Source organism: Electrona antarctica (assembly GCF_951216825.1).
Source record: "Electrona antarctica genome assembly, chromosome: 17".
Taxonomy (NCBI): Eukaryota; Metazoa; Chordata; class Actinopteri; order Myctophiformes; family Myctophidae; genus Electrona; species Electrona antarctica.
This window is the reverse complement of record NC_136798.1, coordinates 7,446,151-7,463,200: the sequence shown is the minus strand read 5'-3', so window position 1 is coordinate 7,463,200 and position 17,050 is coordinate 7,446,151. Positions and strand designations below refer to the sequence as shown.

Below are 17,050 nucleotides of genomic sequence, written 5' to 3'. Positions count from 1 at the left end.
ATACGACAGAGATATCCGAGTCCACACACAAACGCAGAAACGCATTGAACACAGGATAAAATCACTGCAGTAGCAGGTTTCAATTGTAGGCTATATTATATTTGATTTTATATTTACACAGGTGCCAATCATATTTTTTAATGAAGGAATAAGTACCGCATTTTAAAAGCCACTTAAATTGTGAGTGGAAGTGGAACATGTTTCATTCATTGTCTGTCAGCATGTCACACTATGTGCGTAAATCTCCGAATCCCAAATTTTCTCTCCATATAATTTAAAAATGATAGACACTTCACCATTGCTCTGGCGACTTGGCAAGTCCTGCACAGAAAATAATAGCAGAGTCAGACAGACCTATAGAAGTGTCCACAACCACTTTTGAGCTTGTAGAGTGGCTATATTTCCGAGGTGTATAATAAATGTCACGTTATAAATGTAGGCTAATAAAAGTTCACACGCGCGCATTGTCGGCATGCAGGCACAGTGACAAATGCAGTGACTTTATTACCTAATCAGGAGAGAGCCATATGCGCAGCAGCGCACGGCGACCCACTGTATTTTCTCTCTCTCTCTCTCTCTCTCTCTCTCTCTCTCTCTCTCTCTCGCTCTCTCTCTCTATATATTTATTATTGGATGCAGCAGAGCAGAGCCTTTGCTCGCTGCAGTTGATGCAACATACCGGTATGATAAGTTTTAAAGTTCTTAACAGTGATATATAAACATGAACAATTGGATAGATATCTGTGTAGTTTCCATGCAGGCACAAGCTGCATTTCTCACCTAATTATAGTAAAAATGATATGCGCTAATAAGCGGTGACATCATCGTTTCGCATGACTACACAGCTCCACTGATCCGGATATTTTCGAAAATCTTCACTTATTTATCCGTTTCCAAAAACCTCCGTTTGAGTGGCCGAAAACGCCGTTTGCGTGTGGCTGAAAGGCCCAAACGCACAAAATAATGTGCGTTTAGCAAAAGATCCATATACGTGTGACCTGGGCCTTAGATCATCTGCAAGGAATTTCTTGACAGGAAGTAGCTCATAACATGTCTACGGTGGATTTTTATGAAACAAACGTTGGTGAGTTTGACGTTATTTAATACAATTAAATAGGACATTTGAATGGGCTGTCTATGGGAAGTTGCACCTAGGTAGCACCTTGCTGGCAAGATGGCAGCCGTGTGCATATCATCAGTAGTACATGTAGTAGTAGTACTTGTCTATCTGTGTCTGCCTCCCCCAACTAAAGTGGGAAATACTGTAGCAATGAATGTTGTTGTTATTGCTGGGGATTAGTTTTACAGGAACAATCATGTCCTAAAAAGAAGAAAAGGAAAAAAGACCTTCCTGATTAAAAGGAATACATTCACACAATACTGCAATACCCTGTCGATCTTTGTACAGGCTGGTAGAGGAGCATGCAATCTATAAAACAGTGACTGGTATGCGTAAAAAGGAGTTAGCTGGTTTCTGCCGGACAGCGATGATGGTTGATCGAAGTTCCAACGAATTCATGTGTTTGGTCCGACGGAGCATTGGTCCGAACGACAAACTACCTCAAACCCTCACCCTAACCCTAACCTCCCCCGGGGCAGCACACCTAAACCTAACCCCAACCCTCTCCCGACCCCCAGCGCATCTCGGACCAATGCTCCTTCGAAGCAATGCTCCATCGGATCATAGTATGCCTCCCAGTTCCAACGTGTTTGTAGAATTTGAGCTAAGTGTATTAACAGATTCCCCACCAGTCTACCCTTTATTATGACTGATTGTTTGTTGGCACTATATTTAGACTATATTTGGTTCCTTTTGTGTTTATATATTACGTACCTTTGTTAATAAAACTGCTGCAAATATAATTATTATCACTATTACTATAGTTATATCTTACACAAATTTAAACAAAAGAGAGACCGTGGAGAAAATCAATCAACAAGTGGAATTGGAAAGACATGACTTTGATTGCAATTAAATGCACGTGTAAATTTGTGCATGCACGAGTACACACTACGTTCCAAATCAGCAAATGATGTGCATGTACACTCAGCACACACCTGTGCATGCTAAACCACAATTGCAATTAATCTCCAGCAATCAAGAATGTGCACAACAGGGGTGCCCAAAAGGTAGATTGCAATCTACCAGTAGACCACAAAGGCAGATCTAATGACATGCCCCTAAGAAATATATAATTAAAAAAAAAGAATTGTGACTTGATTGATTGACATAAAAAAGTGCCTGTCAGCCACAATTAAATACTTTTCCACAATTAAAGACTTTGTGTACAAGAGTGTTGCACACAAACGTCAGTCACATTACAAATATTGTATTAAAAAAAAATACCTATTTTTTGCTATTACAATGCCCCCTCAGGTACATTTTTTTTAAACTATTTTCATCAATGGTATAATCATTTTTGTTGGGTAGATCTTGTTGAGCTGGTCATTTTGAAAGTAGCTCTCAGGTCAAAAAGGTGTGGGCAACAGTATGCACATACAGGCTACCAAAGTCAGTCCAATGACAACAATTCAATTTAGCAGACGTTTCTGTTATGGTGTACCGTGTTAGTAATGCTCATGTCACTACGTTTTGCTATTGTTATAAACAGACTGCAAAATGGCAGACTGCAAAATGAGTAAAGTAATGTTATGACTTATTATCTCCGCCAGGCCGAAGGCGTGGCTGAGACTGTACGTCATTGTGTGTGTGTGTGTGTGTGTGTGTGTGTGTGTGTGTGTGTGTGTGTGTGTGTGTGTGTGTGTGTGTGTGGGTGTGTTCATGCTAGCAGACCCTTCACAGTTCCCTCAAATGGTGGCGCTATAACAGACCAATACACGTCTGCACTGCACTGATAAGCGGGAAACTGTGCACATACAGTCCCTATAGAGGCCAAGGAAAGACCTCTGCCAAGGAAGAATCTCCATCCAACTTTCTTTCAAATCGGCCAGTTATAGCACCACCATGAGATTGCTTTTTTTGTACTTGCCGGGAATACATCCATACATACTTGGAGAACCGGGATGACTGGAAGTGACGATGGAGGGCTCATCTGAGGACGACCTAGCGAGAGAGAGAGAGAGAGAGAGAGAGAGAGAGAGAGAGAGAGAGAGAGAGATAGAGAGAGAGAGAGGCCCCGTTAGTGCCAGATGACATTTTCTGCCATAGTGCATTTCCTTCAAATCACACTTTTCTACTGTCCAAAACTCACAAATCGCTACTTCGGGGTCAAGATTAATACGTATTATTTTTCACATCCGATCCGATTCCATGTGGCTATATGACCAGAGTTTGCGGGAAGGGAGACAAACAAAATGTGACAACCAGGTATAGTCACTGGAGAGACGGGTGACAGCCGTAATGTAGACGGCACCCGGGTGAGCAGTATGGGTTAGCGCCCCAGCCTGTGTCCTCCGTGAGGAGGAAGCCCAACAACCCTCGGTGAGGCCTTTGGGAGGGCCATGCAAGCAGCAAGCGGAACCGCAGCACCATGTTCCTGCGGAACCATTGCCCACCACTCCTGAATGAACTGTCTGGTGCTGGGACTCTGGTGCAACGCACAGGTCCTGAGCCTGGTGAGAGCAGGAGTGGACCTGGTGAGACGTAGGAGGGGCCCGGACAGGAGACAACCCACAGAGCCTAGTCCCTCCATGCACCAGAAGTGTACCTCCCAGCCCTGGCAGAGTAGTTCTGGAGTAGTTCCAACGGATTGTGTGCCCCTGGGTTTTCCCTAGTGGGACTGATTGAGGGTAGCTACTGGGACGTAAGTCGGGACTTGATCACTCCCGGCTGGGTCGCCTGAGTGAAGGGTATGATGTTGAGAGACCCGAAACCCTGTTGACCTCAGGATACATCACTGAGGATACGTCCAAGATGCATCCATGCGATGTTTTTTAGTTATCAATCAAGTTTGTATTCCCCAGATATTTAAAGCTCTACTGCTGATGCAAACTTCGGCACTGTCTGTACTACTTAAAATCTGTATGTTGGGTCTACATTTCTCAGTGGAAGAGTACGTAGGGAAACCACCTACTAAACTACAGTACAATCACTGCAGGTGGTATATATTGTATTAACATATACTTACAGACTGGTTAAAATAAATTTGTATTAATTCAAATAAGTCATGGATTGCAGCTTTAAGGATTACCAGACAGGAAACCAGGCAGTGGTTGAAATGAATGCATATAGCCTATACAGAGTGTGGCCAAACGTGCGTGTCCCACTGGTTTTATGTGCTATGTATAAAGTATTGCTGCTACTTTTTCCTCACAATATTTGCCTATATAGTTCCAGTGGGGTAATGTAACTAATTATATTTACTCAAGTACTATACTTTTGACTTACTCCATTACATCTCATACAGACACTTACATCGCAAATTGTGCTTTCACTCTATACAATTATTTTAAAGTTTAGGTGGTAACTTTGTAAAACATACATCGCCATATGCCATGCATACATGATGGGCAACTGGCGGCCCGGGGGCCACATGCAGCCCCCACCATCCCGAAGGTTAATATCCAAACATTGATACATTATTGATTTCAGCTAATTACTAGTATTAAAATGTTATTGTCTTTTTTTAATGTCCAATGTATTTGTACTTAGTTCATAAAGTGAACATAACTATACCTAATGCATTTGAAATTAAATTGAATTAAATACGATTCCAATTAAAACATAGCAAACAATTATTCAGGATTTCAATTCAAAAATCTGCTGATCTACAAGCTGATCTACAAGTGCGTTTTGAGCTTGTAGATCGTCTATTTTTTGCTACGACTGTAATATGTAGCCTAATGTGGCCCTCTGGAGTGAGTTTGGAAATGGCCCTCTCCATTGTCAAAGTTGCCCACCCCTGCCAAGGCTGCCATATGCTATGCCTATATACCAGGGGTCCTCAATAGGCGGACCGCGGTCCACGACCGGACCGGACCGCGGACCACCTCTCTGTGGACCCTGGGCAAATTATTATTATTATTAATTTTTTTTAACTTGACAAAATAAAAGTGTTCTTTGTGCCTCAACACAATACCTCTCCTTTTCTGTGAATTTTTGGAGGGGAATATTTGTGAAACATTTTATTTCCATACTCTGCACCCCAGGATTGGTTGGTTGGAAGGGGATCCGATTTGTATAAGCTTGCCTTGGTGTGACTGTACTAAACAGGCATAGAGCCCCGCTCTCCGCTGGCCGCTGCGTGGCCCGCGTCGTGCTCATGGGACCGGACCTTAGTCTTTTTCAAAAATGATTAGTGGACCTTCAGCATTTCTAGTTGAGGACCCCTGCTATATACTATACTTTGGCTAATTGAAAGTTCACAACACGTCAATGTGTTTGGAGCTTGCAGATCTGCTATTTCCAAAGGATTTTATACATTTGAAAACTTAGGAAATGGGACATTGTGCATTACTTCTACTTAATTATGTTATATTTAAGTATTTCCACATTGTGGTATTGATACATTTACTTATTTTTTTTTAACTTATTCCACCAATATGTTGTTCAAAACCAGAATGAGTGCATTAGATACCAGCAGGGACAGGTCAGCACTGTAGCTGTCCATGGTCCTGAAATCACGGATACGTCGGGGTTAGTATAGTGTTACCGTTCATATTCAATCTCTAGAAGAATGTATAAAAATACCTCTTCTGTTGTCAGTGTGAGTTTGAATAATGTATTTTCGTACCCTCGTTTCGCCGTGACATTTGCTCATATGGTCCCTGGGTATGTATGAGCGGATGCATAAATCCCTGAATCTAGCTCGTGAAAGGTCAAGTGATATTGATCTGGTTACTTATGCAAACAACACATTACATGACATATTGACATAGCCTTGCTAAATGTGGATCTCCCAAGTTACAAGAGTTATGTCGGGCATACTTGCCTGGACGGAAATTTCTCGTCTTCCAACTTGGTCGTGTATAGCTCATTTAAATTAATGAGAAATTATCAATTGAAATTGGCAATATTTGTGAAGGAATTAAGGGCAACTATCAAAGGCTCCGTTCCGCGAACAGGAACACAAGATACGCAACAACACAAATTGATTTTATGTTTTAGCCAAACCCCCAACTTTCACAGGAGGCTACAATCATCCAGTGTTCATTTTACTCGAGAGGAATTTACAAATATACAAAACGGCTCCGTTAAAGTGCGTGCGTGTGTCTGTGCGCGCGCGCGCGCGTGTGTCTGTGTGCGCGCGCGTGTGTGTGTGTGTGCGCAAGCTCGATCTGTTCTTCTCACAAATCTCACCCTCCTCACCGCTCCAAACAACTTTGTCACTGACAACAACTTTCACCTGCCAGTTGGTTAACAATATTTTTTCGTCTGCTATCCGCGGATCGAGCTTGATGACGTTATTAGACGCTTAACGCTTTAGACTTTCGCGTATAGATTTGGCTCGTGACTCGTGCGCAGACAGACAGACAGACCGACATACAGACAGACAGAAGGACAGACAGACAGACCCTCCCGCAAGGAAGCAGAATGCCATCATTGCCACCAGGTGGAGAGGAGCCTGCTGTGACGGAGCTAAACTTCCTCCGTTTTCTGTTCGCTTTTTTTTAGCTTCTCTCTCAACATCCTCAAAGTAATTGAACTGCGCAGCGGTTTTTTCCCTCCCTCCTCCACCACGAACTGAGCATCTTCTCGTTGTTCATGCTCGCTCCTTCTCTTCTCCTTCTCCATGAAGCGCATTACGGCGGTGGGCGATAATAACAGCAGTAGTGTAGTAGTGCGTATTAATAATGTGAGATCACCATGTCACTGCAGGAGCAGCAGGTTCCTCACAGCAGCTGCGCGGTAGCAGGCGGCAGCCCACCACCACCACCACCATACTATGGCGTGTAGAGGCGGCTGTGCGTGCGGCGTCGGCCCACTGAACGAGGACAACGCCAGGTTCCTGATGCTGGCTCTGTTCATCATCAGCTACCTGCTGTGCGGCGCCGCGGTCTTCTCGGCCCTGGAGCAGCCCATGGAGCACGAGGCCAAGGCGCGCTGGGCGCAGAGGTTCGAGCGCTTCAGCCAGAGGTACAACCTGAGCGCCGCGGAGCTCAACGACTTCCTCCGGAGCTACGAGGAGGCGAACGTCGCCGGGATCCGCGTGGACGCCATCAGACCTCGCTGGGACTTCCCCGGAGCCTTCTACTTCGTGGGAACCGTGGTTTCCACCATAGGTGAGATGAGACGGCACCGCGTTTATTTGGTAGGCTATTTATTAAAGCACCGTTTGTCGTCACCTAAGCAGTGTTTGTTTGTGAACAAACTATTTCCAATCAAACTCAAAGAAAACCAAATAACTTTAGTAAGTTTAGAGTTCGTCTTTTGTCGGCTACACTGGGCAATGGAGTAACTTTGATCATATTATATACACATTTTGACTGGACATACCGTTCAGAAATTATCTTCCTTCACAATACACTCTTCTGGGTGATATCTATTATACCCCACCACGGGGTGGGGTATAAAGCTGAATCCAATGGTCAATAATCTCAATTTATAGAAAAAATTGTAAATGCAAGCAATTCCTGTGAAGTATAAAAGTTCCATATATACAAATTTAAATCCATCACTATAGGCTGCTTTAAAACTACATTTTACATCAAGATGCATTTAGCCAACAATAACGCAACTTGAGTTTGACCTCGTTGTGTAGCCTACAGTATAGGTATGTATACTGTACTCAATAGGTCAGCTGGCACATCAAACACTCTGCAAATAAACAGTACAGTCCATTTGTCTGCTTGTCGTCATTATTCCGCAGACAGAAATCCTTCTCAATTTGTGGCTGGAGAGCCAATGATTATATGGTCGCAAACTCGCAATCACATCCTCTCCAAAGAAGTCCGTGTTGTACTTTAATGGTTTTACAAAGCCATGTTGAGGAGTATGCTTTTATTTTATGATGCAAGATAGCACTTATCTTTGCTTTTCTGTAGCTCAGCAACAGTGCAGCCAATGTCGAAGAATGCACAGCTGGTGCTACACCTGTCAGTCAGGGTTGTTGAATGCACAGCCAGTGTCTTTGTGACATTAAGAGTATACGCCGTGTTTCAGTGCATGTTTCTAGTAAACATCGTTTCACAGACGACTTTAACCCATTTAGACCTGAGGACGATTCTACAAATGTCTTCTAAATCATGACAGTTTACCTCATGTTTCTATGTCAGTGGTTCTCAAACTATTTCATGTCAAGGACACCCAGAATTATATCTAATTGGCCGCGACCCCTAATCTCAAAATATGTTGTTCCAGGGACCCCTCAGAAGCAAAGATTTGAGTTAAAAACGTTCACTCTGAAAGAATATATATACAAAGATTTGTGCCGCATTTTCACGATTTTTCAAAAATAGCAGACCTACAAGCTTGTAGCGCGGCACTCGGTGCCGTGCTATGAGCTTGTAGATCTGCTAGTATAACATAATGCTTAAAACACCAAAAGGGGTTCCCGCCCAGAATGGGTACTTAATGGGAACAGTCAGACAGTATACTCGTTGATGAAGAGAGAGAGAGATGGAGAGAGCAGCAGGTGCATGGGGTCTGGCTCACGCAGCGCAATCAGGTGTTCCAATAACGGATGAAAAAAGACGACGTTTATATTTTTGCTTGGAGCTGGTTGAATATCAATATCATCCGCCTTCAGACCTGATACTGTGATTACACCACAACCAACACACATACAAAGTACAAACAAACAAGTAAGATATCATCACTACAATCAGCAAAAAGAGTACAAACCGGGGTACGCATCTGTGTCATTTTAGATTTTTGCGTTGGCTGTTCAAAAATAGCAGATGTACGGGCTCACATAGCGGGTGACGTGCGGGTCACACGTCTGCTGTGCTGCAAGCTTGTGCATCTGCTATTTATTTATTTAATTTATTTAATTTTAATCTTGAAAGTGTGAGAGAACGACTGATTTAAGCGTTTGTAGAATCGGCCTCAGGTCTGAATGGGTTGATATGATTGAATTTGAGTGAATACTGAAAACTACCGAGGTGAAACTTAGCATTGCCTTCAGCTGCTGTACTCTCTGACCTGAAATCAATAAGAGTGGGCATTTGGGTGGGAAGAGTCCATCTACAACTGCAACCGTGATGCTTAAACATTCAAATATTACGTAGCGTGCATGTTTCTGTATTGTCATTTCTGTACACCTAATTCTGTCTACCAGTGTTGGGCCCTTGTTTTAAAAGAGTACACACAAAAAAAAGCCTGCAGCGAAAGCTATTGCAAAACAATTAAAGAGAATTCAATGGCAACATAGAACGAGACTAATCAAACCCCGTGGGAATGATGGTAGTGATTTTCTGGACCCATGGGCTGAAAACACGAATCGTTGTGTGGTTGAGCAAGAACAATATACAGTATAGTGTACGGGTGTGTGTGAGTGTGAGTGTGTGCGCGTGCGTGCGTGCGTGTGTGTGTGTGTGTGCGTGCGTTCGTTCGTGACCATGGGAAATGGACGGATAGAGAAAAGGAAGGATATCTGTTGATGTATGTCTGAGTCAAGGACGATGGCAGAGTGAGGGGGAGGTCAGTAATTAGACGAGTTCAACTCTTGTATTTGTAAAAGGTTAGGTTTTAGCAGCTGATTCTATGGAACATCTCTCTGCCTCCCCCACACACACCCATGCATGTATGCATGAGACAGCGAGTGAATAAGAGAGAGCAAAAGCAGCAGAGAGGACATCCTTTTGTGACAGTAAGGCTTTGAGAATGTGCTCATGCAGGAAGAGAATCTAGTGTCGCTAGAAATCAGAGTGATTTCGCTTTTTCGTTAAACGCATATTTGGTTTAATTTAGACAGCTAAGTTGTGTACACCAACAGCTAATGGATCCAGCTAATGGATCCAGTTCTGACGGGTTTAATTAAGACCGGGAAAGCAGCTGTCATTTTAGATGTTTGCGTTGGCTATTCAGAAATAGCAGATACAGTATACAACAGTACATGCGTACTGCAATACCTCAAGTTCAGCCAAATGCCTTAAACGTAAACGTTTTAATGCCCTGTGTCTCCTATAGGGTTCGGGATGACCACTCCCGCCACCATCGGCGGCAAAGTCTTCCTCATGTTCTACGGCCTCATAGGCTGCGCTTCCACCATCCTCTTCTTCAACCTCTTCCTGGAGCGTGTCATCACCGTCATTGCCTACGTCCTCAAGTCCTGCCACGAGCGGCGCCAGAGCAAGGCCGCGGCGCTGACGCCAAACGGCCGCCGGGTCTCGGAGGGCAGCGGGGTAGGAGGCAGAGGGGACGGCCTGGCGGGCTGGAAGCCCTCGGTCTACTGCGTGATGCTGATCCTGGGCATCGCGGCCGTCGTGGTGTCCTGCTGCGCCTCCCTCATGTACTCGGCGGCGGAGGGCTGGGGCTACCTGGACTCGCTGTACTTCTGCTTCGTGGCCTTCAGCACCATCGGCTTCGGGGACATGGTGAGCATTAAGAGGGGTGGGACGATAATCGGTATTAGGGTTTATCGTGATTAAAACAAACCACTCACAGTAATCGTGTGTGTAGACTGGAACTCACCTATGCTTTTTATGGCATAGGCAGCTCCCGGCAGGATCCGCCGGGAGAAACTAGGCACAGCTGCTGGACATGAGACTAATTAATTAGAGCGACAGAGAGAGAGGAGTGTGTGTCTACGTGTGTGTATCTGCGTCAATTTAACAAAAGGTGCAGACGATCAGAAATCATAAGAGAGTGAGCGACGTTTGCGCTACTCTATGCTGAATTGAAGTGGACTCGGGCCCCAGACTTTTTTTCCTCCCTGGAAATAAAAACGTCTGTGTTTCCGAGGCTACACACTGGGATGAATTCGCTTTTGTCGAGCTGCAAATTCAGTACCACTTAAACCCTCTAGACGTGATGAAATGGACCTGTAAAGAAGTGCAAGAGAGCTTCTTGCTTCACTCGCCACTTGCCGAGTTCCCTCCAGAATAGGGATGCTGGAGGGCCTTACTAGTTACTGGCCTACCGGCATGTGCCGCAGCTCGCTTGGTCTTCAACCAGCCAAAATTCTCATACGTCTCCCCCCTTCTCCGCTCCCTCCATTGGCCCTCGGTCGCTGCCCGCACAGAATACAAAACTCTGATGCTGTCATTCAAAGCAACCAAAGGCATGGCTCCCCCATATCTTACAAGTATGATCGTACCCTACAAACCCTCCCGCGCACTCAGATCAGCCAACGCAGGGAAGCTGGAAGTACCTTCACTAAAAACGCCGGGACAACGCTCCACACGTCCCAAACTCTTCTCCCTTCTGGCTCCAAAACTATGGAATGCACTTCCCATCACAATCAGAACTGCAGCCTCACTCCCAATCTTCCGCCGTAGTCTGAAAACCCACCTCTTCAGACTCCACCATGGCCCGTAGCACTAGCCCCTTAGATAGCACTTTATGTAGACTTAGATAGTATTTTAAATATAGCACTTTATGTAGACTTGGATACAAGTCTACATAAAGTGCCAAGTGGGACTTGGGACGTTCGCGTGGAAGGAACAAGTTATTCCCATTTCCAACCAGTTCCTTTCCCCTCCATCAGGTGCCCCGGCTGGCCAGGGGGAGGTAGTATAGAGAGTCTATACTACCTCCCCCTGGCCAGCCGGGGCACCTGATGGAGGGGAAAGGAACTGGAGACCAGGATTACTGCATGTTTTTTGTGAGGGTACCTACACTAGGGGACACGGGGAGAATGTGACATGTCATTTTCATAACTATGGTCCCATCCCTACCAGGTGAGCAGCCAGCAGGCCAGCTACGAGGGCCAGAACACGGCTGCCTACCGGCTGGGCAACTTCCTGCTCATCCTGACGGGCGTGTGCTGCATCTACTCCCTGTTCAACGTCATCTCCATCATCATCAAGCAGGTGCTCAGCGGTGGAAAAAAAACAAGTATCAATACTGCAAATATAGAAATACTCCGTTACGAGTAAAAGTCCGGAATTAAAAATGTACTTGAGTACAAAAGTGTTTGTATTAAAGTACCAAAAGTAAAAGTACTCATTGTGCACAATGTCCTGTTTCAAGTTTTCAAATGTACTCATTGTACTGTATAAAAAACATTTTGAAAATAGCAGATCTACAAGCTCACAATGCATCGCAATGCGACACATTGTGAGCTTGTTGATCTGCTATTTTCAAATGGCCGAAATGTATGTATGGCTGAAGTATGGCTGATGTATGAAGTATAGCTGATGTATTTATGTATGTATTTCTGAAGTGGTCAATGTATGTTTTGTAATAATAATCCAAATCTGGCCCGGACGGTTAGCTCAACCGTCTGGGCAGTGGGCACCTATAGGCTGCCAAACGGCGTGCCGCGGGTTCGACTCCCGAGCCCGACGGCCTATGCCGCTTGTCACTCCCCATCTCTCTCCCCCTTTCCTGTCTGTCTACTGTTAACTATCAATAAAGGCATACACAAGCCCCCCAAAAAAAAAAATCTTTAAATAATCACAATCTACAAAGTAACTAGTAAAAGTACAATATTTGCCTCTGAGATCATGTAGTGGAGCAGAACTAAAAGTATTGGAAATTGGAATTACGCAATTAAAGTACAAATACCTCAAAATTACACTAAGTAAGTAAATGTGCATGAGTTTCTATGCATTTGTGTTCCAATTCTGATGTACTTTCTTATTTTCCACTAATCTGCTGATCTATGTGATTTTCTATTAAATCTGCTATACTAGACTATGCATAGATTAATATAGTTGACTTTCCCACCACTGCAGGTGCTCAACTGGCTGCTCCGGCGGCTGGAGGCGCCCTGCTGCCGCTGCCTCCCCGCGGGCCAGGGCGGAGGGCACCACCACCCGCACCGGCAGCCTCGGTGCAACGTGGTGGCGCCGGGCCACATGCGAGCGCGCCGGGACCCCTCCATCGAGACGGACGGGGTCAGCGAGACGGACACCGCCGGGCGAAGAATGTCCGGAGAGATGATATCCATGAGGGACTTCCTGGCCGCCAACAAGGTACAGCGTTTAATAATAAGGACAATAGCGAATGATGAATGATAATAGCTTTATTTACAAGGCCTAGAGTAAGACAGAGTTACGACAACTCCGTTCACTTCATGGGGCCAGGCTCTTCTACATAGACGTCTATTGAAAAGGGACAACCTGGAAGTTTACGGACTGCATTGGAGTCTATGGGCTCGCGCGAGTACATGAACCACGTGACCAGGCTGTTTTCTGCCCCCTCAATGTCGCAACTATGTCTATACTCTATATGGCTCTGATCTAAGCCAGTCCAGTGTTCATTTTGTTGAAAGACTAAGACTAAGAGACTTCAGAAGACTAAATAGGACTAATACTAAATGGTGTGTTATTCAAAAGACTAAATAAAAATATTCTGAAAGAATTAACACAGATCTAAACAAAGTTGCAAAGTGCATAAAAGTGAAGACAAAATAGGATCATGCAACAGAGTGAAATCACGATACCATGTACAAAATATACGAAATAATTAAGGGAGTCAAATTTTTTTAATAGCAAGGCCTTCCAATAAAAGTAGGTTTTAATAAATGATTTAACAAAGAAATATATTGATTCATCAAGCCTGAGAGCCTGAGAGCCAGAATGACTTTTGTCTTCAGACCTTTGTCTTCCTTTGTCTTCAGACTCGACTCAGGAACAACCAACAAGTTCCAGCCTGAAGACTTCAGGCTGCACACAGGCTAGTAAGGGGTTAATAACTAAAAAATTTAATCAGGGGCCATGGTCATTAAGTGTCCCTCCACAATTCTCAATTTTGTGTTCCCTTCATTGGCTTCTGGGTTGCTACTAGTCATGGCCATTTGGAGAAATGTTATTAACCGGTAACCTTTTGGAGAGAAATGGAAGTTTCAGTTTAATGCATCGTCTTTTTTCTTTCTTAACGGTTAACTATTACCGGTTACCAATTTCTTAACGGTTAACGGTTGGCCATCACTAGTTGCTACTACCTGCACCCAGTACAAAACGCTGGTGAATGGTGAAGGCCTACAAGGGAACCAAAGTCACTGACTCGGTCAGGACATGATCCAACCCACAAGCCTTCCCGCTCACTTTAGATCAGCAGGAAGGTTCGAGCGAATAGAGCCTTCTCTAAAACACCCTGGCCAACATTCCACACAACCTACTAGACCTAGACTCTTCTAGCTCCTGGCTCTCAAACTCCAAAACTTGTAGTCAGAACGGCAGACTCACTCCCAATTATTATATAAAACCACAAAATATGATGTAATAATTATTATACAGACCACACACACATTTACATAACCATAAAAGTAAATGAGGATATGCCAGATAAAAAAAGCAATTGTTTTTGGAGGAACAATGATTAAAAGTCAGTGCACAGCTTTAATCTGTAATTTTAAGAACCACAAGCCAAGAAATCTTGGTGTAAAAATGGGGATTAAAGGATTTATGTCCCAGCAGGATCTGGAGAAACTTGCATGCATTCATCAGTAGTAGACGTGACCATTATAACAGTGTCTACAGGTCTCCCTAAAATTCAATCAAATGACTGCAGTTCAGTTAATTCAGAACACTGCTACTCCAGACAAGTCCTTACTAATACCAAGGAAGTGGATTACCGGTATATCACTCCAGTTCTTAGATCTTTCCACGGGCTCATTGTCTGTCAAAAATGTATTTCAAAATATACTATTGGTTTATAAAGCATTGAATGGTTTGGGGCCAACATCTTTATGTCTCAGTGCTCATTGTTTTGTGCAAAGCACTTTGACTGACAGACAGACAGGCACAGTGATGTAAATAGTTTTTCAATGTAATGGGTCCCGGGACCCAGGGGTGGCCTTTTAGATGGGTCCCAGGGACATTTTAGGCCGAGCAAAAAAAAAGATTGGTCTCCGGTTTCCGACCCAAATACTTTTATTGGCATTTGGTGAAAAAAAAAAATAATCTGAGCGAGTCAAACCAGATAGTCAGTAGCTCTCTGCTTCAAAACACTATCATGTTTCAGCTTTATTACTTTTTTTTTTACATTTGTATAAGACTGTCAAAGTTAACGCACGCAAATTCCTTTTAACGGCGTCAATTTCATTGACGCGCGATTAACGCAACGCACGGTGAAGTTTGAAAGAGTGCATGCCTCCCTCTCTCTCTCTCCGCTCTGATCATTCAGCAGCAGTGCAGCAAGCAGGCAGGGCTGCCTGCTCTCTGAGTGTACTCATCGCGGAGCTAGTTGTCTTTTACCCAAAACTGTCAGTAGGTCATTATTAATTAATTTGCTCCACGTGTAAGATCAGATGATCTTTGAAGTGGGCATTGGTCAAAAACAAAAGCTCCGACAGTTTTGTTTGACAAAGATAGCAGTTAGTTGTGAAAGCTTGAAGCTACACTCATGCTAATGTTGACTGCTAACGCTAACAACATACTGACGTGCGTGCGGGAGAGAGTGAGAGGGGGGGGTCTGAGAGTGTGTGTGTGTGTGTGTGCACGCGCGCGAGCCTGTAAGGTGTATTAAAAACTTAAAAACGATCTGTTCAAGTCAGTGGTTCTGAACCAGTGACCCAGGTGGTCCTTGAGGGAGTTCTCTCACCCCCTCTGCTAATACCAGTCCACTGAGTCCAGACCATTGTTTTTCCTCTGTCAGCCCCAGCCTGTGCTCTACATACTGTCTATCATTCCTTTCATTCAGTGGTTCTCAACCAGTGGCCCGGGGACCACCAGTGGTCCTTGAGGGGGTTCCAGGTGGTCCCCAGCTAAATAATGGAGAGTTGGTAACCAAATGAACCCCTATACCAGTAGATATTTAACTCTTGAGTGTAAAATGAAACCAAGTGGACACTTATGGGTTCCATTTTCCACTCTCAAGAGTTGAATTATTGTTAAACATCAGCATTACTTAAGTTAAAACTCAAAAATATTCAACCAGTGTGTGGACATTCTATTCAAAGTTTTCAAATGCTGTAGGCATACAGTGTTATGTTTCTGACACTCTTTTGTAAGTAGCCTACAGTGTACTTTAGAAGAATTATTTAAACAAATATTGCCTGAGTTACGATGCCTATCCATCATTGCCATAGGGGGAAAAAATTAAAATAAAATAAAATAAATTCCTTGCTACCCTCCTTCCCACAAAAAAATAAAATAAAAAAATAAAATAAAATAAATTCCCTACCTACTCAGCCCAAAAATGACAGCCAATCGGAGACCAGAGTTCTTTTTTGCTTGGCCTTATGAGTCCTACTTCAACAACGTTAGAGTACAGTACTGAGTACAGTATTGCATCACAGGACCCCCGGAGGGTGACATGACAATTTAGTGAGTCTAAGGATACAGGATGCAGGCTATTTGCTTCACTGCAGGCAGGCAGACAGACAGACCTCTTTATATAGCACATTTCAACGTTTCAAAGTCTCAATGCTTTGTTTTGTGTAAAGAACTTTGAATTAACTTTATACACCTTATATGCCTTTATACACTATCTCACATCGACAGAATCATGCAGCGCTGCCAGAAACAGACAGTATTTGCTTCCTTCCTTGTCTATTAATTTCCTTTCGTCTCCCCATGCCACAGGTGAACCTCGCCATAATGCAGAAGCAGCTGTCAGAGATGGCCAACGGGCACCCTCGCCCGTCCGGCTCCAGCTCGCGACAAAACGGTTTCTCTGGAGGGGTGGGCGCCCTTGGCATCATGAACAACCGACTGGCAGAGACCAGTGAGGACAGATAGGGTCAAAAGGACTCACTCGGGTCCATTTTAGAGCGACGCAAAGGGGACATCGACAAGACACACAGACACACCGGGCGGGTTGTCAAAGCCAAGGGGCTGCCTTCTACGGGGGGAACATCATCGTCTCACGGGCGTTGTCAGAGTGAATAAATGAATACATCATATTTCCATCACATGATATTGGACGGCGAGCCGGCCCCACGGGATACACTTAGGAATCACATTGCGCCGCGACAGAATGCAGACACTTGAAAGATGCATCATAATCTGCCGGAGTCTCACAGGACCCCAACGTGCCAGGAGCGTTCCCCCATGGGGGACAGCAGTTTCCATGGAGACGGCACAGCCTGTCGTAGAC

The 17,050-nt window shown here is 44.3% G+C and overlaps 1 protein-coding gene across 2 annotated transcripts; it reads left to right on the top strand.

Moving 5' to 3' along the window:
* Nucleotides 1-6,845: 6,845 nt before the first annotated feature.
* Nucleotides 6,846-16,692, top strand: kcnk13b (potassium channel, subfamily K, member 13b; the record flags this gene model as incomplete). 2 transcript variants are annotated; one of them, XM_079526856.1, is made up of 5 exons in its annotated part: nt 6,846-7,182; nt 10,031-10,437; nt 11,743-11,874; nt 12,742-12,981; nt 16,537-16,692. In XM_079526856.1, 5 exons carry the CDS (start codon nt 6,846-6,848, stop codon nt 16,690-16,692), a joined length of 1,272 nt encoding a protein of 423 aa, XP_079382982.1. The 2 variants fall into 2 exon arrangements, with proteins under 2 accessions (XP_079382982.1, XP_079382981.1); XM_079526855.1 differs by having other exon boundaries at nt 12,739-12,981.
* Between the last annotated feature and the right edge of the window lie 358 nt (nt 16,693-17,050).